Source organism: Xiphophorus couchianus, chromosome 11 (assembly GCF_001444195.1).
Source record: "Xiphophorus couchianus chromosome 11, X_couchianus-1.0, whole genome shotgun sequence".
NCBI classification, from domain to species: domain Eukaryota; kingdom Metazoa; phylum Chordata; class Actinopteri; order Cyprinodontiformes; family Poeciliidae; genus Xiphophorus; species Xiphophorus couchianus.
This window is the reverse complement of record NC_040238.1, coordinates 6,661,061-6,687,115: the sequence shown is the minus strand read 5'-3', so window position 1 is coordinate 6,687,115 and position 26,055 is coordinate 6,661,061. Positions and strand designations below refer to the sequence as shown.

The window sequence follows — 26,055 nt, the reverse complement described above, 5'->3', positions numbered from 1 at the left end:
CTTATTAATTGTTATAAAAATGCTCTATCCATCAAACATGACTCCAATGAAATTCGACTTGGAAAATTAGTGTCTTTTATATGGATCTTTGTCTTTTTAAGAACATCCTTTGCTTTCCAACTCTCGCATTTAGTATGTCATCACAACAATGTCCTTCCAGTAAACCTTTAACATTGTTCTTAGGAAGTAGTGAGCTTGTATGTAGCTATGAGAATGGATATAAATGATGTAAATTTAAAAATTTGTAATAATGGAATGGAATAATGGAAGCAGCAGATAATTCTATAAAGATAGCAGGGTGTAAACATAATAAGAAAATGGCACCATGGTGGACAAATGAAGAAATAAAGCATTAAAGTACTAAAACGTAATCCAATTTATAAGAATTTAACCGATTATAAAAGAAAGCAGGCAATGGTAAGGAGAACTGTTAAGAATGCAAAAAGAGAATATTGGAGAAATGTTTGTAGCACAATAGGGAAACAAACAAAAATGGAACATATTTGGAAAATAATTAAATGAATGAATGGCATAAAGAAAGTTTGAATATCCTATATTAAAAATAGATCATATAAATATGATAAAAGATGAAGACAAAGTTGAAATATTGGCAAGAACATTTAGTAAAATTCATAGTTCAAATAATATTAGTGAAGAGGGAAGAAAAGGAAGAGAAAATACAAAACTTAAATATAAAGATATAAAGATAAAAACGAGCCAAACTGATTTCATTAAGAAATTCCTATTTATGATGGCAAAAAGAAACTATAAATTAAAGTCATTTATTGATCAACAACAAGTATTTAGACCTTTTCAAGAGTCAGATTGTAATGGATAGATCATTGGTTCTAAGCATCTGCAAAACTCCAGCTCTTGTGGGGATGTTCCTAGTCTGCAGAGGTCAGTTTGTATTTACTAAGGGTTTTCCAAAAACAGAACAGAGGTCAGCTGGTACTATGATCAAGGGCGGTCATTGCTCATGGATGCATGATGGGAGTAAACGTGGTATTTGTTCTGATCCAACAGACAAGCTATAGCTTAGACTCCTATTAATGCTGGTTCTGATAGAAAGTTGTAAGGACAAATAGCATATAGATTTGTTAATGTACATGGCTGCATAGTCAAAGACAAGTAAGGTTCCCAAAGTAGTCATAATATTATGCCTGATGGTAATTATCTAGCGACCATAGCTGTTTCTATAATGCCTTTTATTTACCCTAATCTGTATCTGGAACTCCACCCATCCTGTGCTTTTGCAAAGAAATAATGTGTGTGTGTGGGTGGGTGGGGGTGCATGTGTGTGTGTGTGTTCAACCCAAAGATTGTGCCACGTGACTACGTGCCATAGCACTTACCCAAAAAACTTCAGAGTTTCCCCATTTTTAAACATTTATTTATTCATAGAATTACAATTGTTAGTGACAGTGATCATTTCTGACAGTTATGATCGAACACAGTATATTTCTGAAATGATTCAGTCATGTATTTAATCAAATGAACACAAGAGGGCACTATTATCTGACTTAGCAGGAAAAAACTGAGTAGATGGCAGATGACAAAAATGTTACATACTACAGCAGTGATTGCCATAGGAACAATGACAGCAGGTGCCAAAAATGAAAGAATAGAAATGCAGCAGAATATAATAAACCTCAGAAGCATAAGGAAAAACAGCTACACTAAAATACATGGTTTAGTAAAGTCTTAAATACAAAGACCTAGTGACAAACATTTGTATTCTCTGATAATATTTTACATAAATTCCCTCAAACCAAGAAGTTGTCTTGATTTTGCAAAAAATACATATTTTTGCAAAGATTAATTTTTAAACAACACAACACTGAAAAAGTACAAAGGAAAATAAAACTCATGCTTTCTAATGAACAAACACTGTGTATAAAGGATGCTTACAAATGAACACTTTCTTTGTTTACTGGCACTGGCAGGTATCAGTAAAGTAGTCAGGCTCTAAAGGAGGTGATAAAATACTGGTGTTGCTAGTTGATCTTCACCTGATCCCTACACGTCTTTGGTGGAAGCTGTGTGCTGCTGCACAGAGGAGACGGATTCTTCAAAAACATCATCCTCCATGCCTTCCTCTATAGGCCTCATCTTAGTCGAAGATTTGGTTTCAGGTGATTTTTCTAGAAATATAAATATTACAGTTACATCAATAAGGAAGAAATAAAATGCACATTTTTTACCAGGGGTTAGAAAATGTAAAACTGAGAACTACTGATTATCAGCCCCAGGGTTCCTCGGCAGCTCTGGGAGTGTCTGCCTCACAACATGAAGAACCCTTTCATGGAGCTGGGTGTAGCGCATCTGACATAAAATTTTGAAAGTATCTTCACCACATTCACTTATCAGATGGTTTGTTTCCTTCTAATGCAGATAATGGTTTCACACTTAACACAGCTTTTTCTCAAAAAATGAAAGAAAATTACACATTATATGCTTTCCATGTATGCCATCCTTTTACCTGCATGCAGAGTTATAGTGAGTAGTTTCCATTAAGACATTATTCCAGGCATGTGCAGAGGGGGGCGGGGGTGGCGAGGGGGGCTTGAGCCCCTGCCCTTTTTATCCTTGATGCCCCTAGTGCCCTTTTTGAGTTTTTGGGGGGGGTTTCAGAATTTTTTATTTTTATTTTTAATCTGTATGTCAGAAGGCCTGTTTGTGCCCCTCAGCGATGATATTGAGCTAAATATAATAATTTAGTAAAATTAAACTAGTCTGGCTGCCCTCAGTCTAATAATGACTCTCAGAGCCTCCATGTTGTTCAGACTCCGGGTCCATGGTGAGGAGGGGGCGGATCTGTGTCCTCTAACTATCAAATTATGGGCAAGAATATTTTTTCATACAGTGGTTTGTGAATAAAAACGTAGGTCTGATGTTGACGTTAGAAAAACTGTTTCTATTTATCTTTTTATAATCATACTCGCAATAGCGGGACAAAACCCGCCTCACCCCTAAACACAGAAATGTTGCAGAGAAAACTTCTGACTTTAACTTCATCATTCTGCTAAAAGTCCGGTTCACTACAGGCAGCTTGAGTCGGTCCCACTGACAGATATAAAGAATATGTGTCTTTATATCAGACATCCTGATTTAAGACACGGTACCGACTGTAACCACGAGTCGCAACCCAGCTCAAAGCCCCAGTATCACCCAGTACCACCCAGTACCACCTGGTACCACCTGCTCTCTGTTCGCTCTGCTTCTCCTTAACGTTTCTACCAGGCAGTTTAAAGCCGCTGCTGACTGGATCTGGGCTGGAGGTTCGCGGCTGTAAATGGAAGTTATTGCAGAACCTCAAGTATTAAAGGAAGATAGTTCACAAAATAAACATCAGAGAAAATATTGTAGCAATAATTAGAACCGCAGCAAAAAGCCAAACATGACACAATGAAATGAATCAAAATGTCTCCAAAGCATTGGGGGACTGACAGGGGCCACCGGGGGATTCCAGGTAGATTCCAGGTAGATTCCAGAGATGTGCATCGCAGCAGCTGTTCCTCCAGGGCCGGCCCAAGGTAATATGGGGCCTTAGACAGAACCCCTCTGCCCCCGTCCTACTAAGAACCTCAGCATCACTAACATGTTTAAATATAGATAAGGTGAATCTGTGAGAGGGAGACCAGGTTTATTGGCCGAGTTTAAAATCAATCACTGATTATTGGTTATTTGCTGTGATGTGTTTGTGAACAAACCCAATTCAAACACAAAGATTACATCATATTGTAGCCATGGTAACACAACAATAAAACTATCAAGATGATTCTTTAAACTTTTACAAAGTAAACTTCCTAATTAAATCCTAAATGTACTATTTATTTTTCTCAGCTGATGCATTAAATAAAAGGTAATAACATTGTCATTCTCTATAAATGATGCTACAGGTTTAGATCTATGGTCTGTGTTACAATTAAACCATTTAGAATAGAATAGTATAGAACAGAATAGAATAGAATTCAACTTTATTGTCATTGCACTGTCACAAGTACAAGCAACGAGATGTAGTTTGCATCTATCCAGAAGTGCTCTACGAGATATAATATTTATTTACAGATGTACAAGACTATGTATGTATGGACTATAAGGGGTTATAGCAAAGAGATATAGATATTGTGTATAAATATAAATATGGGAGCTATATGCTATATTTCTAGGGGCCCCTGAATGTCTGGAGGCCCCTGAATGGCCCCTACCAGCAGCTACTGAGTTTTCTTTGCCTTGATATCCCAGTCTTATAATTTTAGGTCTCAAAGGTTTAACATCAAACTATTATGTAGAGTTTGAGTTGAGTTTTTTGATCTATAAATCAGGTTGTTGTAGAGGTTAAATAGATATTATTAGAATAGAATAGAATAGAATAGAATAGAAGTACTTTATTCATCCCAGCAGGGAAATTACTTCGCAGTTACAGCATAGAGACAAGACACAATAACAACTACCACTGAGTAGTAGTTGTAGATAAAATAAAAAATAAAATGTAAAATGATGTTAATATAAGAAACAACTTAAGAGCAGTCCTTGCAAAGATTCAAAAAATGCAGATATGTATATGTAAATATATGTACAGCAAGTGTGCCACAGTGCAGTTGTGCAAAATCGGACTGATTAGTGCAGAACAATGATTTAGCTTTTATTGTACAGTGAGATTATTGTACAGTGAGAGGGCTTCATTAGTAAAATGGCAGCAATTTTGCTTATTTCATAACTTTATAACCAGAGACCTTCTCTCCTCTGGTCTGTTTAACAGCTACAGTCTCAGATCAGCTCAGCCCTCCAGGACTGTCAGCAGCAGAAACAGAAACTTTATACCTGTTGGGGAAAATATAGACTACATTTGCTTTGAATTTTCCCTCATGATGACAATGATATAGTAGGATCCAATTAGATTCTTGATTAATATGGGTTGTTGCTATGTTGTTGTAAGGAGTTTTTGTTCAATGTGCCCCTTTTTTAAATTTGAGCCCCTGCCCCTCCATAGGTCTTTGCATGGCCCTGCATTATTCTAAGTATCTGTGACCCTTGAATCCTTCATTATAATATTTTTATTCATTGCAGAATTACTTTATAGCACTTTAAGATAATGACTTCTAAGAACTGGATGTACAATTCTGAATGTATGCATACAGGCTCAAATATATGTATTAATTAGTGTCATCTGAAGAGAGCTGCTTTAATGTTACTTTTGCTTTCAAGTAGAAATATACAAAAAAGTGAACTGAATAAAGAGCTATAGTTTTGTCCTGCTCTCTGAAAGACCCAAGGAACATAACATTGATTTGCAGTGAAGCTGTACATTGATTTTTCTGATTGAAATGTTTGTTTTTAGAATTTGCTTCTCCCTTCCTAAATGTTTCTATTATGTCTTCCTTTTTGTGGTTTTTAAATGTTACTATCCACTATAAAGATAACCTTTAACCAGTCAGCATTAGGTAACAACAGTTCCACCTAAAATTATTCATTTGTAAGATAAAAATGTTGGTGTTTGGTGATGAGGTCCAAGTTTCTGGGGCTAGACGGTCTCTTTGCCATCACCTAATCTTTAACTCCTTCCACATATTGTGTAACAATTCAGAATGTTAACATTACTTGCAGCTAAAGAAACAAATTGGTAAAATTAAATGATTATTTTAGAGTAAGTCTGGCAGGGAGTATGAATAATTCTGGGTTCAACTGTATCATGTACCAGTCAAACTCATTTTTAAAGTCACTGAATTCTCAGTAGCATTTGCACAATATGAGTAATAGGACTTTGTGAACAGAGATGTTATTTTTTCAGTCCAGTCTCTTTGATTTAGTTTTAGACAACAACATTATCTTCACAGTATTAATCCACCACATGTGGATTAATACCACAGCTAAAGAAAGTCTAAATGGTGAGAACACAAATTATCAATGTTTTAAAAATGATCTAATGCACAACATCACCTTCATAAAAAACCATATTCAAAATTCAAAAATAATTTTTTGATCCCAAAGGGAAATTAAATGTTGTTGTAACTCATTAATTCTTCATCATGTTATTGTACAGTAGACAGTGATTGCTGTTTGCAGGAAAATTCTCCTGTAGCAGTCTGTATTACACTGAATCTGAAGAAGCCTCTGACTGAAAACACTCAAAATTTCCAAGGTCAGTCTCATGAAGAGGTTGGTCAGTGTTGTCCACAATTTTAATGATATTATGAAAAATCCTTCTTTGCCTCATCATCTCCAAAAGTTCCACTGTCATCCCCAGAACAGAACCAGAACAGAACCAGCCTTCTTTATCAGGTTGTTGAGCCTTTTTATGTCCCTGGTTCTGATGCTGCTGCCCCAACAGATGACAGGTGAAGAGATGATCCTCTTAACAACAAACTTATGATTTAGTAAAGTCTTAAATACAAAGGCCTACTGACAGCAGTTCTAGGTCTTTGTAGCAGCAGAAAACCATACCACATGCCACTCCTGTCTGCTAAGAAGCTACAATTAGAACAGGCTCATGAAGTCTTAGCTTCAGCTGGAACATTCAAATGTTAGGAAATGGGTACAAAAGTATGAAAGCATGTACTAATGCTCCCTTGCATAAATTGTTTCAGCTGCTGAAAGATGTGTAATGATACAGGGAATATTTTATACAGTTCCATTAGTGTCGACTGAGCACTATTTAAACACCACAGCCTATCCTATAATTATTAGTCACCTCAATCCAAAAGAAAATAATTGAAATCTTTGGACAAAGTTTGCCTTGCTCTGTTTGGCATACAAGATGGTTACAGGATGCAGAAAAAACCCTGCATGGTTGTTATAAGACTACTGAAACTATGCAGCCACATGGAGAGGAGATCTATGCATTAACTGAATGTGTTACTGACTATAAGAGCTTCTGTACGCTGAGTCACAAAGCCATGATCCTCGGTTTAACTTAAGGTTAGGCCTGAGCACATGGTCGAGTTTTATCACTCTTTGTTCCAAAGTGGCAGGCGGGTCAAAATCTGAACAGTGTCTCTAGACCTGATCCCCTCCACCTTTGCTTCTTCCTCCTCACGTCTCCCACTGCAGGGAGGGACACACTGATTAGTAATGCAGGGTTTTAGTTGCTGTTGTGGTTCTGCTGATCTTTCTTTCTTTGTCTTCTTGTTTCAAATAATTGTGAAGTTCATTGATTTCTCTCTCTCTCTCTCCGTTTCTCTGATGACTCCAAAGATTCTTGGATATAGCCCTGATTCAACTACAGAAACCTAAATATTACTAATTGTCTAATTAGTAATAAATCATTAATAATTAATAATTACATAAGCCAAACATTGATGCAAATTTTGATACCCAACACTGATATGTCTTTGGACTGCTTTGAGTCAGTTGAGCTTTCTGAGTTATCAAAAACATTAACGTCTTCCAAACCTTCAACATGTTGGACTCTGTCTCAACCAAATTATTTAAAGAACTGTTCCCTTTGATTACCGCCCACTTTTTAGATATGATAAACCTATTCTTAGTACATGGGCACATTGGCTTTTAAGCTGCAATTACACCTTTACTTAAGAAACCTTCTTTTGATCAAGATGACTTAATAAATCACAAACCTATGTTTAATCTCCCTTTCATATCTAAAATTCTTGAGAAAATAGTTGCTAATCAAGTGTTTGAGCATTTAATGGCCTGTTGGAAGAGTATCAGTCAGGTTTCATCAAAGCACTGAAACTGCAGTTCTGAAAGTTATAAATGATATTCTCTTGACTTCAGATAATAGACTTGTGTCTGTTCTGGTTATGCTTGATCTCAGTGCAATTTTTCATACAGTCGACCACAAGATTCTCTAAAGGCTTGAACATGTAGGTATCAAAAGTAACAGCACTGGGCTGGCTTAAATCCTAGAAATGAAGCTCTGGGTATTTCAACTAACAGGACCACATCAGATGTTACCAGTCCTCAACACTGCCTTAGCCTTTCAATAATCTTATTTTGACGAACCTCTGACTATATAAACTGTTAATAGCACCCAACAGTTAGGACAAGACTGTTAAACAAGGCAAATGTAGATTTGAAGAGGTTAAGTCATCTAATCGTGAAGAAGTTGAAATTTTTGATGTCAAGTGAAGAACTCTAATCAGGTCAGTAGGTTTGTGTTTGGTTACAGAAAGTTGAGTTAGGGGGGAAATAAAGAGGTGCTCTTACAACATTTCCATGGAAGTGCTGTGTCTGAGGGAGCGGTCACAGCTGAAGGTTGGACAGGAGGACAACTGTCAGAGAAACACTACATATTGTCTAAGTGGGAAAATTAAATACACTACAATGAGCTTACAGTGGGGGACCTAATTATACTGTAGTTTGTAAATAAATTATGACAATGGAGAAGCGAAAACACTAGTATAATTCCACACACTGTTGCAGGTTAAAGAAAATGGAGACTATTCTACTTTGATATTATAAGAAGATTGTACATAAAGGCTCTTTCAAATATTGAGGTGAAAAATAACATTCAATGAAAGTTAAAGCTAGAGTCAAAGAAGCAGTATGGGAAAGCTTGAAAGTTCAAAATCTGCCAACTATAATTCTAAACAAGTTGAGACAGTGAAAACGGCATGTTCTGGTTTAATTTTCTAATCCACATGCAGAATCATATACGAGAAGCCACATAAAGAAATTGTATTTATTTTCAAATTGAGATCAGATTGTACAGGTGAAAAGATCTTCTTGTTTTTCTGGAGTGGGAAGATCACAGGAACGGTTCCGTCTGGAAAGAAAGTGGCGTTAATAACAGCCAGAAATGAGATGATCAAAGAGGGATAAAGCAGAATAACTGTGCTTACTCTTGAACGGATCTGAGTGGTGCACTAGGGAGGAACAGCCAGAGTCCGGTGTGGTGAATGGATTATGTTCATTCCAGAGGTGAGAACGAGATCGGCGGTCATATTAGAGATCTAGAAGTCTGATGGAGCGAGGCAGAGAGGTAGAAATGGTATCCTGCTTTCAGGCAGCTGAACTTCCCACTGGGATCCACAGGAGGCAGTGATTTGTCCGGCAACACGTCGGAGCATGTGTCAATGTGCATATCGCTATAAGAAAGTCATGTGACCAATACAGGAACTGTTTCAAACTCATAAACATGAACACGTAGGCCCTGTCCCAATACTCCCACTCCCACCCTAGTTCCACCCTTGTGTTCTTCTAATGCGCGTTCATGTTGAAGGGTTTGAGTGTGTAGTGTGTCCCACATTCTCCACATCCAACTGGGCGCCCTTCACCTCGCCCATTTTGGGTCCTATTTCCACCTTTAAGTCCGCATCCAGGCAGACTTTGACCGAATCTATTACAATTCACCTTTTAATGCAAAACGTCACATGCAGCAATTCGTTGCTGCATGTGACATTTTGCATTAAAAGATGAATTTATGGCAATGTTTTGTTTTTTCCAGTCTTCATAGAAAATTCTAAGAAAATAGCATGACAAGGCACACATTAATAATAAGTTTGATAATATTCCCTTAAAAGTAGAGAGAGCCTTGATAATAGTTAGTAGTTTTGGTAAATTCAAGCTGGTGACGTCCTAGTCCAAGTTAGACGACAACTCAACTGGACAAGAACTGGATGGAAATGAAACGTGGGTCATGAAAGGAGCCTGAAGGGACAAAGGATGCTAACTTTTTGCTAGCTGGTAGTAATCTTAAATATAACTTAATCTGGTTTTACTTAAACTCAGCATGTCAAGGAGACTTTGTTGTGAAGCTGTTATCACTCGTTTTTATCTTCAACATATTTTTGCAGTCTAAGCAAATCAAGATGAAAGAGGAAGCGAGGGACCAGGTATTACAAAACCTAAAGACTTTCCTGTCTCAGAAGGGGCCCGGGCCCCAAAAGAGCACCACCACAGTTCTTTGGATAAATCTCCACATCGTCTTCATGGGACACGTTTTTTTCTTACTGAGCAGCTGGCTACATTTTAACAACAGCAGAAACTAGTGTATTTCCAACACTACAAAGTGCTTAATAAACATGTATTGATTTGAAAATAATTTGACAGAATGTATTCCCTTTGTTATTGTACCATTTCTCTTTCATACATTTTATTCATTGTTAGCTTTCAGAACCCTGTGATGGACTGGTGACATGTTCAGGGTGAACCCCACCTCTCATCTGATGGCTGCTGGAGATGGGCACCACCAGCCCCCCTCACCACCCTGCAAGGACCAGCATGTCAATGGATGGAAAGCTTTTCAGGTAGTGTGTCTCCATACTTACCCCACACTTTATAGCTAATGCCAGCATCAACTGACTTTATGTAATTGCTGACTATTTTTCTACTTTTAACAATGCCAATCAGAGGTCGCGCTAGACTTTTTTGTTATCCGTCATCTTGACTGACCACATTAAAAAAATCGGTCATATACTATTTTTACCTGTCAAATTATAGTCATATTAACATCGGCAACTTAGCCGCATTTTTATGCGGTATTGTTAATATTCACCTAATTGAAGCGTGAATCCAGATCCCATCACACATACAGCAGATAAATGCATCTACATTTTTCTCCATAGTGACATAAACCACTGATTGTGACCCCAATAACTTATAATAAATGTTGGGAACCGAAGTTTGGCTCTTTTGGGGGATTTTCTGTTGCCTGCTGCTTCCCTCTTCATCCACTAGATCAGTGGTCCCCAACCACCGGGCCACGGACTGGTACCGGTCCGCGCAAGAAATAATGAACTACTTTCGGATCTTTTATTTTGAAAATCCTAAACCGGATTTTACCGGTTACGTCTTGCGCGTCAAAATTGAGCCAACCTGCAGCAGAATGAGCAACAAAACAGCATCGGAGTACTGCGTGCTGATAAAAAAAGAATTGTACATTTAGGATTTAAGCAGGGAGTTTACCCTGTAAAAGTTTAAAGAACCATCTTGACAATTTGATTGCTGTGTTGCCATGGCTACAATATGGTGTAATCTTTGTGTTTGAGTTGGGTTTGTTCACAAATACATCACAGCAAACAACCAATAATCAGTGATTGATTTTAAACTCGGCCAATAAACCTGGTCTCCCTCTCACAGATTCACCTTATCTGTATTTAAACATGTTAGTGATGCTGAGGTTCTTAGTAGGACGGGTTTTGGGAAAGGGGGGTCAGGAGGGGTCTGTCTAAGACCCCATATTATCTTGGGCCAGGTGGTACCAGGGCTTTGAGCTGCGTTGTGACTCGCAGTGACAGTCGGTACCGTGTCTTATATCAGGATGTCTGATATAAAGACAGACATTCTTTCTGTCAGTGGGAGCAACTCAGACTGCCTGTAGCGAACCAGGCATTTTGCAGAATGATGAAGTTAGTCAGACGTTTTCTCTGCAGCCGAAGCATTTCTGTTTAGGAAAGAGGCGGGTTTTGTCCCAGCTATTGCAAGGACAATTATGAAAAAATAAATTGAAACCGTTTTTCTAACGTCAACATCAGACCTACGTTTTTATTCACAAAACAAGGTAAAAAATATATATATATTCTTGCCCATAATTTGATAGTTAGAGGGCGCAGATCCGCCCCCTCCTCTTCATAAAATTCAAAAAGGGCACTAGGGACATCAAGATAAAAGGGGCAATGTCTCAAGCCTCCTTCGCCCCCCCGTCTGCACGAACCTGCATACATACAGTCATATGAAAACATTTGGGCATCCCTATTAATCTTAATTGTTTTTATCTCTAAATATTTGGGTGTTTGCAACAGGTAGAATTGTTTTTCTTTGCAAAACAATTCCTGTTCAGTTAAATTTGATGGTCGCCGAGAATGGACTGCCCTGCTTCAAATCATCTCACAGATGTTCAATGATATTCAGGTCTGGGGACTGGGATGGCCATTCCAGAACATTGTAATTGTTCCTCTGCATGAATGCCTGAGTAGATTTGGAGCGGTGTTTTGGATCATTGTCTTGTTAAAATATCCATCCCCGGCGTAATTTCAACTTCGTAACTGATTCTTGAACATTATTCTCAAGAATCTGCTCATATTGAATGAAATCCAGGCGACCCTCAACTTTAACAAGATTCCCAGTGCCGGCATTGGCCATGCAGCCCCAAATCATGATGGAACCTCCACCACATTTTACAGTGGGTAGCAAGTGTTTTTCTTGGAATGCTGTATTTTTTTGCTGCCATGCATAACGCCTTTTTTATGACCAAACAGCTCAATCTTTGTTTCATCAGGCCACAGGACTTTATTCCAAAATGAAGCTGGCTTGTCCAAATGTGCTTTTGCAGACCTCAAGCGACTCTGTTTGTGCCAGGGTTGCAGAAAAGTCTTCTGTCGCATCATTCTCCCATACAGCTTCTCCTTGTGCAAAGTGCGCTGAATTGTTTAACGATGCACAGTGACACCATCTGCAGCAAGATGATGCTGCAGGTCTTTGGAGGTGGTCTGTGGTTTGATAGTTCTCACCATTCTTGTTCTCTGCCTCTCTGATATTTTTCTTGGCCTGCCACTTCTGGGCTGAACAAGAACTGTCCCTGTGGTCTTCCATTTCCTTACTATGTTCCTCAAAGTGGAAACTGACAGTTTAAATCTCTGAGACAACTTTTTGTATCCTTCTCCTAAACAACTATGTTGAAAAATCTGTTTTCAGATCGTTTGAGAGTTGTTTTGAGGTCCCCATGATGCCCCTCTTCAGAGGAGATTCAAACAGGAGAACAATTTGCAATAGGCCACCTTAAATACCTTTTCTCATGATTGGCTACATCTGGCTATGAAGTTCAAATCTTAATGAAGTTACCAAACCAATTTTGTGTTTCAGTAAGTCAGTGAAAAGTTGTTAATGGTATTCAAATCAATAAAATGATAAGGGTATCCAAATTTTTGCACCTGTTGTTACGGCCAGTGGCCTTGTATGTTTCCTTTGTCTCTTTCTTTTCTGTATATCTGCAGCTTCCTAATGAAATGAACTCCATTGGGAACTGGCTGCAGCCCTAATCCTCCTGTGCCACTCCCTGAGGTCTACAGCAGAGCTGATTGGCTCACCAATTATCAGCTCCACCAATCCCTGATGAGGCCTCCCTTTTTAAACCCAAGACTTCCTGGGAGAAGGTGTGGCTGATTCTTTACTAAGTGAAGAATTAAGTGACAGCTTGCCACTTTGCTGGGTGTTTGTTGACTGCTGTATACTGTATTGTCTTTTTGTTAGCTTTTGTAAATCTTTGTTACCTGTGATAGTCCCTGTGGGGGGTTTGTATATAAGGTTATAGTAGCCTACTAGAGTTTTGTTGTTAGTCTTAGGTTTTGGTCCTGTTTTGTTTGGTTAAGATCTTTGGTTTCCAACTCTGGTTGTTTTGTGGACATTGTTTTATTCAGTATTTTTCTTTTTGGTTATAACACCTTACCTTTTGACTGTAGGGTTTTTTTTACCTTTTATTTTGTTAAACCCAAACAATAAATTCCAAACTGATAAACCTTAACATCTAGGTTTCTTTAATGTTACTTCTCTTTCCCCCTGGCTGAGCTGGGTTGCAACACCTGTCAAATTTTGTTTTAATGCATATTGCACATTTTCTTTTAGTCCAATAAACCTCATTTCAATACTGAAATGTTACTGTGTCCATCAGTTATTAGATATCCATCCATCCATCCATCTTCTTCCGCTTATCCGATGTCGGGTCGCGGGGGTAGCAGCTTCAGAAGGGAGGCCCAGACTTCCCTCTCCCCAGCCACTTCTTCTAGCTCTTCCGGGGGAATCCCGAGGCGTTCCCAGGCCAGCCGAGAGACATAGTCCCTCCAGCGTGTCCTGGGTCTTCCCCGGGGCCTCCTCCCGTTGGGACGTGCCCGGAACGCCTCATCAGGAAGGCGTCCAGGAGGCATCCTGACCAGATGCCCGAGCCACCTCAACTGGCTTCTCTCGATGTGAAGGAGCAGCAGCTCTACTCTGAGTCCCTCCCGGATGGCTGAGCTTCTCACCCTATCTCTAAGGGAGAGCCCAGCCACCTTACGGAGAAAACCCATTTCGGCCGCTTGTATCCGCGATCTCGTTCTTTCGGTCACGACCCAAAACTCATGATCATAGATAAGGGTGGGAACGTAGATCGACCGGTAAATCGAGAGCTTCGCTTTTTGGCTCAGCTCTCTCTTCACCACGATGGACCGGCACAGCGCCCACTTGACGGCAGAAGCTGCGCCAATCCGCCTGTCGATCTCCCACTCCCTTCTTCCCTCATTCGTGAACAAGATCCCGAGATACTTGAACTCCTCCACTTGGGGCAGGACATCCCCCCTGACCCGGAGAAGGCACTCTACTCTCTAGATATATCAAACTGAAATAGCTGTTGCAAACACCCAAATATTTAGAAATAAAAACAATTCAGATTAATAGGGGTACCCAAACGTTTTCAAAAGCATGGACACCTTAACAGGGTTGTAGTGCAATAAGTTCATTTGAAGTAATTACTAACGACAAACTTTAACTACACAACCCTAACATTCTTGCAATAATATGTTGAACATTTCCAAATTTTGGCAACAACTCTCCCTGATAATATTTATTAAAGATGTGTCTAGTCATTTCTACCATATTTTTAAATTGTATCAAAAGCTGTTTTCTAACTGTTTTATTTGTTTTCCCTTACTTATTACGTTTCCTATTGAAATGAACAATTATTACTAAAATATCTCAGAACGTCTTCATTATCAATTCCACGTGCCATCATCATCATCATCATCATCAATCCTGTGTTATTCCAGAGATTTTCTGACTAAATGGAGCTTAGTGTTAGCTTCCCCCTCACACACACCTGCCTTCGTACCTGCATGAAACGTTTTCTTTATGAACATTTCCACCGGGCAGCAGCAGCTAATCTGAACTCTTCCTCAATCTGTCCCTGGTCACGTCTCTCTCATCATCCTCCTCGAAGATAATAAAACCCCTGAATCGCTCATTCCGTCTCCTTGTCCGCTACTGAATCTCCTCCAACGGTCAAAGTTAGTTGACACATTTTTCTGAATGGGCTTATGTGCTTTTTAGCATTTGTTGTAGTATTTCTGACCTGCTCGTCTCGTATCCGCTCATTTTCTCGGACTCCGGTTAGCTGAAATGGTGCTATTTATAAACATAGAGGGGAGGGGCGGGACAAGGAGAACTAAGGGATTTCATTGGATAAGCCCAATGTCCGTCAATAAAATCAACCAATGGGCTGTCGCGGTCGATAAAAATTTGATTTAATTTATTTTTTTTTGTTAAACTATGACAGCGTAGGGCCGCCAGATATAGTTCAAACTGAATGCAGCTTTTTTTCTTTTTCTTTTCAAATTATCAACCCGCCACAGTGGCGGTTGCGTTGCTCCAATTTACATGCCACTTCATACTTTTACCTGCTTGGCCAGTGGCTGGTGTTAATTTCCACCCTGTTTATAACCTGTCAAATGACGGACGGGTTTAAATTTTCCGGTCGTTTAAAAAAATAACCGGTCAAATACGGAAAATATTGTTAACGCGACCTCTGGTCCCAATCATCATCAGTTCTGATGATACCACATGTAACAACGTCCTAAAATTGTGAATCAAACTTTTTTCTTTGCCGTTTTTCTGTACTCTTTAAATCACAAGTGCGTTCTCTGTTTAGTTACTCTATTGTTTTTTTTTTTGTAGGTTTCTGTTAAGTGCAGTGGTGCAGTGAATGGAAATGTTAGGTCGTTGACTCTCCCTGGAATTAGAAAAGCCAGTTTGTCTGGAGTAATACTGGAATACTGTGACACTAAATTAAAACAATACTCTTTTGATTAAATATTTTTCACATTTCCTCTAAAGTGTATCTTTTTTATTGTGCTAATTTTCATAAGCATGTTCCCTGTAAACTTTTAATACATTGACAGTTTGTATAATTCTGTGACAGTATATTGGCAATGTACTCTTGAAAAATGTGAATATATTGAATACAAAATGCAATTTTCTTTTAATCAGAAAGTGTGTAGTAATTGATCCTTCTGTGTACTGTAGTGCTGTAGTGTATATGAAGCATGTAATTTACAAAGTGGCAAAGCAGAATAATAAGACACTGAAAAGTAACTAAAAAGTGTACTTCTGGTAATAGCACACTTAGTGCACTTCAAATAGTGGTTTTCTACAATTTAATTAGTTGTTCCAAAATAACATGCTTCAAGGTAAATAATCCTTAACAAACGTCAAGTATAATGATGATTAGTCTAGCTTCCAGTATGCTCAAATATGCTAAAATGTTATATACTTAGTATATTTATTTTTCACAAGGGTTAAGTTCATTGTCCATTCTCCTTTTTTAAGTTTCTCAACACGAACTTGTGGTAGAGTGTAAGAATGAGCCCAAACTCTATCTAACAATACAATAAATTCTAGAGAAGTTCAGTAATCTACTGTTACCTTAGATCTTCAGGCATATTGCAGGCAGAACTTATAGCCATTTAAATGACCAAAAAAATTGTTTTGAATTGAAGGGATAGTGACACTTACGGAGAGATGATCCAGCAGATCCTCCTCGTAGGATCTGGTTAAGAACATCATCTGTGTCACTAGTGCTCGCCATGCTGTTCCTCATCTGCATCATAGAAAGCTGAGAGCACAGGCTGGGCTGACGGTCCATCTTTTTCACTGCCTAGAACACAACCGCCACCAGCAGCAAAGTTCTGGTAACACAATCGGTAAGAAAACATTGTTGTGTCTTTACAAAGTTATCCTCACCTTATCACTGAGTGTGGGATCATTTAGAGTGTACAGTTTGTTGGTGATGTCCTTGCCGATGAGGTACTTGAACACCTCATTCAGGAAAGTGTCTGATTCTAGGAAGTAAGTGAGCCGTTCTCGAGACCAACACAGGAACTTGCAGTTCTCCTCTGCCACTATTGTCACCTATCAGTAAGAACACATCAATACAATTTTCACTCATTTCCGAAGTTGGTACTGTAAGCATCGACGGTGCCCATATGAACATCAGAACTGAACCAGTGTATTGGAAAATGGTGGGCTGGTTGGGGAATGAGAGGGTCAGGCAAGAAAAATTAAAGCAAACTTAATTTTTTCTAAAGATTTTCTTGCCTCTACTGGACTGTATTTGACAGTGAGTAGTCAGGAAAGTGGGTTATGAGAGAGAAGGAAGACATTAGGTAATGGTCAAGAGGATGGGACTCTTGGCCGGCAGTCGGACCTCTGATGGCCGAGTAGAGGACAAAGGTCTCTGTACTTCGGTGGTGTGCTTTACCCTGTGCCACTGCCATGCCCTCAAGCAAACCTTCATTAAAAGTTGATTTTAGTCATAACTTGAATTTTGGCTTCCAAATTCTGCAGACCTCAAGTCAGACAACTCTTTATGGGATTTGCTGAGTAATCAAATCCAATCCATGGAGGCCCCACTTTATTACTACCAGTATTTAATGGATGTACTGTGAGCAGTACGTCCATTAAATGGACTTTCTGTCCATTACTTCATGTAATGAAGAGATCTTCATTACTTGAACTATTTTTACTTAAATCAGTGTAAAGCACTTTTAAAAGTAATTTTTGCACTTTATTAACAAGCACTTTATTTAGCACTGCACTTTAAGCATAGATTTGCACATTAATAACAATTTGCACATAAGAAGTTTTAATTGTATTTATTGAGTATTTTTAGAGATTAGCATGTAGCCTTTTGTTCTGGGCTCTGCACAGCTGCTCCTCATTGCGTAGTGAGGTGGTTGCCTGTGAAGAGAGGATAATTGTTACTCAGAGCAATGAGCTACTGGTGGGTAAAACTGAGCAAATGTTTGTGCAGATTCTGTTAAGTGTGGAGTGCTATTATAGATTGACTCACCTGTCTTTTTTGTGTCCTCTCCAGGGTGTTTGGACAAGTGCTGCCCTGGGGGTCCAGACACCATACAGTATATGGTTTCTGGGAGAGGCCATTGAAAAGTGTGTGTGTGTGTGTGTGTGGGGGGGGGGGGGGGGGGGTTATGGGTTTTGTGGTGTTTCATTATGGTGTAATGATAAAACATAAGATATTTATGGGGGATAGGTGGAGATGTTTGTATTTAGTAGAAGGTATTTTATTTAAATAGATGGAGATTGATGAATTGAGATTCCCCTGTGAATTAAATGTGGTTTGGTCCGTCACAGCTGGGACTATTTAAGACTGCAGTTTCACCTGTGAAGTGTTGTTGATTTTGTGTGAAGAATAAACCACTGCTGTTTCCACCTGACTCTGCCTCAAGGTTTTCATCCTCATTGTAAAATCCAACCGCAAAAGGCCGCCTTGTTACACTGCATTTTGGTTTCTTGCAAGGGCCTAAACTAGTCCATGCACTGGGAGGTTAGAGCTTATCTGGCTACAACACAGAGTTACTCAGTGTAGGATTGAGTATATCATGATGTCATAGGCTGGTGCATATGCATATTTATGTTTTCTTTGACTTTCTGCTTCTTACCTGGAACTTCTCCCCTCTGTGCATCTCAGTAGACCTGAACTCTGGAGAATCGATGAATGAGTTGGTATAGATGTTGTGGAGGAAATGACCTCGATATGACACCTTCATCCTGTGTCAAAAACATTCAATTCACAATTCTTATCAATTTTATAAATTACTGATAACAATCGTCAATAAGTGTTACTATTGGTAAAACCTTGAAGACTTAGCCTCCCTATATGACGAGTAGATGCATAAAGTAGATGCAAACTTTTCTGATGCTATAAATATTTATAAATGAAACTTTAAAAAACCTGAAGTTGTTAAGGTAAGTGTGGATGTGATAGTTTTCTGCCAGAAGCCATGATTATTCAGATTATGCTTCAGTAAGGAGCATAATCTGTAGCTAGCCATGCTGCAAATATAACTTACTTTCCTTTGAGCAGGATACTGAGGCGTTCATCCACGGAGGTCTTGTCCTCAGCAGCATATGCTTGGCCTTTCTTCAGAGTCTGGATGGTGCAAAACTGTCCTGTTAGCCTCTGAAACAAAGCCTCCTGCACATGGAGAGGCTCAAACATCCGCTTGTAGACAGTCCGCAGCTCCCTGTCAATCTTAATCTGAAAGAGCACAGTCACAGCCCCAATTCATCCTTCTAGTAAACTAAAATCACTTAAAATAATCACTAATGAAAACAAAAAAGCTTTATTGAGTATATTGCTTGTAAAAACCAATTTGAGAGACAGTGACTAGATAATACAACTGAGGGCGAAGAAAGGTTTTTTTGCATCTTATTATGAATCTTGGTCTCATTCTAGTGACTTGATCCTAGTGATTTGAACACTGAGTCCTGATGCTGCTTGAATATTCTTAGCATACAAATGGGTCAAATGTCAGAGGACATGGTGATCATTAGCTTAGGTAGTGATGGAAAAACTAAAGACTGTGCTTCAGCATTAATATTTTGTTTCCATACTGTAAAAGGTAATGGTAACAATATGATGAAGAGAGAGCATAGGGCATGGAGATGCAGAACTCACCGGCCTGCGCTTATACAGGAGAAAGAATAAGTGCATGAAGTTGACCACCAAGAACACCACGTTCCAAACCATCACATCAAGGTTGCAACGATACAAAGTGGCCCAAGCAATGAAAAGACTGCATCCTGTCAAAATAAAGCAAACAACAAAGCTAGTAAAGGAGTACAGGTCCAGCCAATTAACCGCTGCATGATTGAAATTTTTAATTTTCATACAACTTGTAATAAAATTATTCTGTGCAGCTCACCTCAACCCAATGCAATGGAAGTGATGAATGAGGCAATTCCAATAACCTTCATTGGTATACTGCTTATTTAAGAAGAAGTGGTTAAAGGTGTACTATAATGGTAAGTAATGTTCATGGAATGAGCTAAATTTCTCTTCTATTTTAGTATGTCACTTTATAAGCTATATGTTTTAATATATTTATTAAAATTGTCACTGCATCCTGACAGGATAATATGAGACAGAATCTGTGAAAAGAATCAAGCTCCTCTGCCTCCTCCCTGCCATCTGAAAAAATACACCACTCCTGGTCAGAAACAACCAATCAGAGCCAGAAAGAGGGTCTCACCTTGTGTATGCTCTACTCACACCCTCCACCAGGATCTCTGCTGAGCTACAGCTGGTTCACCACAACATAACCAGCCATGAATGCCAGGCTAGTTAGCAACGATGGCAGAGAAATTGTTTTCCTGGAACGGTGAGTTGTTTCTCCGGCCATGAGCACATTTAGCAGTGAGTACACAAAGTTGATTGATAGCACCAAGACCCTCCTCCTGGTTATTTCTGACCTGGAGTAGTGCATTTCTTCAGACGTCAATAGTAACTTAGGGAAAAGGTGGAGGAGATACTGTACATTTTTTTAACAAATATGTAAAAAATGTGTTATTTATAAAAGTTACATAGTGGAGCTTTTGGAAGTGCACAACTTACTCTCCCATTTGAGGTGTGACTCTCTGCAGCTCCTCCAGAGTTACCATGGGTCTCTTAGGTGCTTCTGTGGTTAACGCTGTTCTTTGACGCATTGTCAAGTCAGATGGGTATCTATGTAGGTCTATGTGGTCCATGTTTCATTTTAATATGATTAACTGACCAGAGCTCTGTGAAGTATTCAATCTAGGAATATTATTTCAGAGTCTAGCCTGGCTTTATGCTGCTTCACAACTTTCTTCCTAACCTGTTTGGCCTTCAGAGAGCAGATCTCTGTTTACTCTATGTACAGGTCCTTCTCAAAATATTAGCATATTGTGATAAAGTTCATTATCTTCCATAATGTAATGGGTCTCTAAACGAGCTATGAACCTAATCATCTGAAGCAACGAATGAACTCTAAACACCTGCAAAAGATTCCTGAGGCCTTTAAAACTCCCAGCCTGGTTCATCACTCAAAACCCCAATCATGGGTAAGACTGCCGACCTGACTGCTGCCCAGAAGGCCATCATTGACACCCTCAAGCAAGAGGGTATGACACAAAGATATTTCTGAACGAATAGGCTGTTCCCAGAGAGCTGTATCAAGGCACCTCTGTGGGAAGGAAAAGGTGTGGCAGAAAACGCTGCACAAAGAGAAGAGGTGACCGGACCCTGAGGAAGATTGTGGAGAAGGGCCGATTCCAGACCTTGGGGGACCTGCGGAAGCAGTGGACTGAGTCTGGAGTAGAAACATCCAGAGCCACCGTGCACAGGCGTGTGCAGGAAATGGGCTACTGGTGCCACATTCCCCAGGTCAAGCCACTTTTAAACCAGAAACAGCGGCAGAGGCGCCTGACCTGGGCTACAGAGAAGCAGCACTGGACTGTTGCTCAGTGGTCCAAAGTACTTTTTTCGGATGAAAGCAAATTTTGCATGTCATTCGTAAATCAAGGTGCCAGAGTCTGGAGGAAGACTGGGGAGAAGGAAATGCCAAAATGCCAGAAATCCAGTGCCAAGTACCCACAGTCAGTGATGGTCTAGGCTGCCATGTCAGCTGCTGGTGTTGGTCCACTGCATTTTATCAAGGGCAGGGTCAGTGCAGCTAGCTATCAGGAGATTTTGGAGCACTTCATGCTTCCATCTGCTGAAAAGCTTTATGGAGATGAAGATTTCTTTTTTCAGCACGACCTGGCACCTGCTCACAGTGCCAAAACCACTGGTAAATGGTTTACTGACCATGGTATCACTGTGCTCAATTGGCCTGCCAACTCTCCTGACCTGAACCCCATAGAGAATCTGTGGGATATCGTGAAGAGAAAGTTGAGAGACGCAAGACCCAACACTCTGGCTGAGCTAAAGGCCGCTATCGAAGCATCCTGGGCCTTCATAACACCTCAGCAGTGCCACAGGCTGATTGCCTCCATGCCACGCCGCATTCAAGCAGTCATTTCTGCAAAAGGATTCCCGACCAAGTATTGAGTGCATAACTGTACATAATTATTTGAAGGTTGACTTTTTTTGTATTAAAAACACTTTTCTTTTATTGGTCGGATGAAATATGCTAATTTTGTGAGATAGGAATTTTGGGTTTTCATGAGCTGTATGCTAAAATCATCCGTATTAAGACAATAAAAGACCTGAAATATTTCAGTTAGTGTGCAATGAATCTAAAATATATGAATGTTAAATTTTTATCATATGCTAATATTTTGAGAAGGACCTGTACTTGTAAGCTGACATTGGATCCACAGGATTTCATTGAGGGTTATTAAAATTTGTATATCCTTTGTTTTTTCTCATTTTTTTCTCTACCCATTTTCTGTACACCCTTGTCCCTTAGAGGGATCAGGAGGGGTGCTGGTGCCTATCTCCAGCTAACGCTCTGGGCGAGAGGCGGGGTTCACCACAGGTCGCCAGTCTGTCACAGGGCAACACAGAAACAGACAGAACAAACAACCATTCACACACACTCACACCTAGGGAGAATTTAGAGAGACCAATTAACCTGACAGTCATGTTTTTGGACTGTGGGAGGAAGCCGGAGAACCCGGAGAGAACTCACCATGCACAGGGAGAACATGCAGAAAGACTCTGGCCGGGAATTGAACCAGGACCTTCTTGCTGCAAGGCAACGGCTCTACCAACTGTGCCACTGTGCAGCCCTTCACCAGAATGTAGTGATTTTTATTTTTACATGATAAAATGTGATTAAATGTATGTGAAATACAAATAGTAATTGAACAATCTGACCAAACATTTGTCCTTGATGGACAATCTTGACTTGTTTGTTTGGGGAATCTTAACATGCTGTAAAATATTTCCTTTTCATCTTTCCTAAATTACTTCCTTTTGTACTCCAGGACATTAAACATTTGTGAACCTTTAGGATCATAAATTATGAGACCTTACATTGCCAAATGCAGGTCTTTGTTCATCTAAATCAGGCAAATTCATCACCACTGCCTCTCAAAACCAGTGATGTGCAGTCAGGGGAGGCAGGTCAGGCAGTGCCTCACCTGTAATCCTTACAAGTTAAATAGGTGCATGAGAAGTAAAACAGATTCTAACAATTATAAGAGAAAATCAAGTTTTACACTTGACATTTCTTTAAATAATTTTTTATTGGTAATATATCAACATTTTTATGGTCAAAATCGCTGAATTTATGAATTGGCAGTTGGAAATACATGGTAGAAGACCAGGCTGAGGCAGTGCAGTGCTGTGCTTCACCCTTGGTGGCGCTGTGTCACAAAAAGTGAGTGAAGCAGTTTGTTGCTACATGCTTATTGCTGTTCTCCCAATATTGCCAATATACTTCTAAAAACATGTTTATTTTCATGTTTCATATATGCTTAGGTTCTACTGTCTGTCTAATATATTTAATGAATGTGAGTGAGAAATTAGTCTTTCTGACCTGTCTTAAATGTGCAGTAAAAATTTGCGAGGTGAGGCAGAAAGTACCGTGCCTCTGTGATAGGGGGCAGTACTGAGCATCGTAAACACAAGAGGCAGCAGGTGCTCTTCTTCTACCTACTGAACAGATTGAAAACAATCAGAAAAATAGAGAAAATAAATTGAACCATTTAATCAAACTTTCTTCTTTGGCTACCAGATTTTTAAAAATGAAAGGGAAATGAGGCAGAAACAAAAACTTTTTTTTTTTAAATTAAAATAAAGGCAAGATCATACATGATTAGTCATTTTAATCTGAAATGGGAAGATCAGCCTAAGTAAACATTTCAAATCAAGTCAAAGGTGACCTTTTTATTTGATCTTTTTCTTGCTATTATGTTGTTGAGTTATTGATTAAAGTATAATTAAAAGCTTTAACTTGAGCTCAATCACAGATTTGGTGTAGCTTTGAATGTGAATGTCTGTATACTAACATAGTGTACAGACATTTCCCACTTTTTGTTTGGTTTCATACTTTGAAGCAAACACTCTGATCCCACCTGAAGCTCCATCAGATGCAGTATTTTATTTTTACTGTGTTAAACAAAAAAAAAGAAAAGCAAAAACACAAAAATAGGGAAGTATGGTCTAAACTGGGATCACATCCCATTTTGCCATGTCTTTCTTTCAACTGCATTACACAAGATTAGAGTATAGAGTATCCAAGGTTTTAAGCACAGCACACAAGGTGGACCTATCATTCCATGGGCTGAGTGGGGACATCTGGACCGGTGGTTTGGTTCGGTTGTGGACTGAGTTCACTGAGCTGCGCCCTCTGATCTCTGGTGGTCTGCTCAGGGGCAGACAGCTTCAATTAATTATCGCTAATATTGTTATTACTTTAATATTATTAGTTTTCTTTCTCTTTAGTAGTAGTAATGTAGTAATTTTAACATCATCTTCGTTTTTCCTCTATCATATCAACAAGCACTACAAATACCCAAGCACTGTAGGACTCTTGTCCTATGAATGTTTTTTTCTCTAAAAAAAAAAGAAAGAAAAAAAGGACGCAGTAATGCCGTGACATGATGATCCAGTTTACTGAAGTTGCATTGGCAACATTACCATTTCAATATTTATTATTTAAATTTTTATTCATCTTGAATCCAGCAAAGCTCTGCTAGTCCTTAGTAGGTGAAAATAAAAAAGAACTCAATTTCCCATAATTCTTGCTGTTTCCTGTCTCCAGTCTATCCAGGCAAAGATAAACAAAGTGGAGAAGGTTTTTCCATGCCACCCCCCATATTCTCCAGAGTGGAACTGACTCAGCCAGAGTCTTTTAAGGCCTCAGCTCTGATGATGAGACATCAACAGTAGAATAAAACTTTTAAACAACATATTGAAAAACAGTAAAACCTCGACACAACTTTATCTCAGTGTTATGTTGCCCAGTACACTCTGAATTAAAGTCTAAATATTGTGAAGTCTAATACTATGATAGGTGCAGTTCTCTGCTGTGTCTGATGCAACATTATTATCAGTGAAATGCCTTCAGAGGAGGTTTGGGGAGGCTGACCTGTCATCAGGAGGAGGCGCAGCAAAATCATGTGCAGCCCCAGGGTGGTGGGAATGAGCAGGCCCAGCAGCAGGGACAGGTTCCCCAGATGGAACAGCATGTGATGGACCAGCTCCCACTGCTGGCAGGAGGTGGCGTTGGCCTCCACAGCTGGAACCTCTGGAGTGGATGAGGTTAATGTGGGCAGCATGGTGAGGAAGAAGGTTGAGTCAGGTGTAGACATCCTGATGGAGCTTCAGCCAGAGGACCAGGACACGGCTGCAAAAAAGGTGAGAGAACTGCATGAATATAAGGTTGACAGTAACTGACCACTTCTTTACTGGTGCTGATGCTGGACTCCATCTTCTGGTCAGCTAGCAAACCCACCATGTAGCAAAGCATGAGAAAGCTTTGCCTCCGGACACTTCTGGAACAGATGCGGAAGTGGAAGAAATATTTGTGTCTGTTCGAACCTGCCTAAATCCCCAGAATTAACTTACAAAAATGTGGATTTTATACTTCAGGAAAATTTCTAATCCGAACATACAAACACAGCAGGTGAGTTATGTTTCCCCTGCAGCAGGTACAGGGTAGAGACTGGAGGAAAATGCAACTGTTTACTGTCCATGTACTTTACTCTGGGATATTTTACTAATAAAATCTTCATGAAGCATAATTATTTTTAGATGAATCTCGCTGCGGAGCTGAACCATCCCATCATGTCCTCACACACAGTGAAGTGTCAGGGAGAGCTGATTTAGCTGTCCTGGAACAGCTGCAGCCTGCTCTGTTCCCAGCGCTGCCAAGGCTCCCATGTAAAAATAGAATCGGAAATAGTTCTGCACTCACACAACAATTCCCCCCAACTCTAACTTTCCAAAACGCTTTCCTAATGACGAAGAGGGAAACGGGAGGCTTCTTACCGAGTATGTTCAGGGCGAAGACAAAAGAGCGCTTTCTGCAAGCGGACCGGAGCGCTTCTAGTGACCGCAGGTTGGACCTTCTCTCGGTGTCTGCGTAATGTGCATCGCACATTCCACAGAGCTGACAGGGGGAGGCTAAATTGGGCAAGCGAATGAGAGCAGTACCGGAAAGCTCCCGATAGGGGGCGACATGTCACATTGGGACCTGAACAGTGTTGATTAGTGATGGGATTTTCGGCTCCTTTTCGAGATGCGGCTCTAATGGCTCTTCTTACTGTGGAGAGCCGGCTCTTTCAGCTCCCAAACGGCTCCCCATATATATTTTTGACATTATTAATTAATTAATTAATAGCTTAAACCTAATT

General features: G+C 39.6%; 1 protein-coding gene across 4 annotated transcripts; it reads right to left on the bottom strand.

The window, feature by feature from the left end:
* Window positions 1-1,371: 1,371 nt before the first annotated feature.
* On the bottom strand, window positions 1,372-25,817 carry popdc1 (popeye domain cAMP effector 1). 4 transcript variants are annotated; one of them, XM_028032276.1, is made up of 9 exons: window positions 25,691-25,817; window positions 24,789-25,046; window positions 19,406-19,530; window positions 18,798-18,985; window positions 18,387-18,495; window positions 16,669-16,836; window positions 16,441-16,582; window positions 8,170-8,211; window positions 2,032-2,144 (listed from the first exon to the last, which is right to left on the bottom strand). In XM_028032276.1, coding segments are annotated over exons 2-9 (999 nt in total). In that variant the 5' UTR covers window positions 25,012-25,046; window positions 25,691-25,817; the 3' UTR covers window positions 2,032-2,142. The 4 variants fall into 4 exon arrangements, 3 of the variants coding, with proteins under 3 accessions (XP_027888075.1, XP_027888077.1, XP_027888076.1); XR_003597353.1 differs by lacking the exons at window positions 2,032-2,144; window positions 8,170-8,211 and adding exons at window positions 8,627-8,728; window positions 8,805-9,050; XM_028032274.1 differs by lacking the exon at window positions 8,170-8,211 and having other exon boundaries at window positions 1,372-2,144.
* Window positions 25,818-26,055: the final 238 nt, after the last annotated feature.

Bases quoted from the DNA above. Each gene is read 5' to 3' on its own strand.
- popdc1 (XM_028032274.1), bottom strand. From the start codon at position 25,011: ATGTCTACACCTGACTCAACCTTCTTCCTCACCATGCTGCCCACATTA. The intron at 19,531-24,788 runs GTCAGCCTCCCC...TTATTTTGACAG, and splicing joins GCGCCTCCTCCTGATGACAG to GATGCAGTCTTTTCATTGCT. The intron at 16,837-18,386 runs GTAAGAAGCAGA...TCTTACTGATAG, and splicing joins ACAGAGGGGAGAAGTTCCAG to GTGACAATAGTGGCAGAGGA.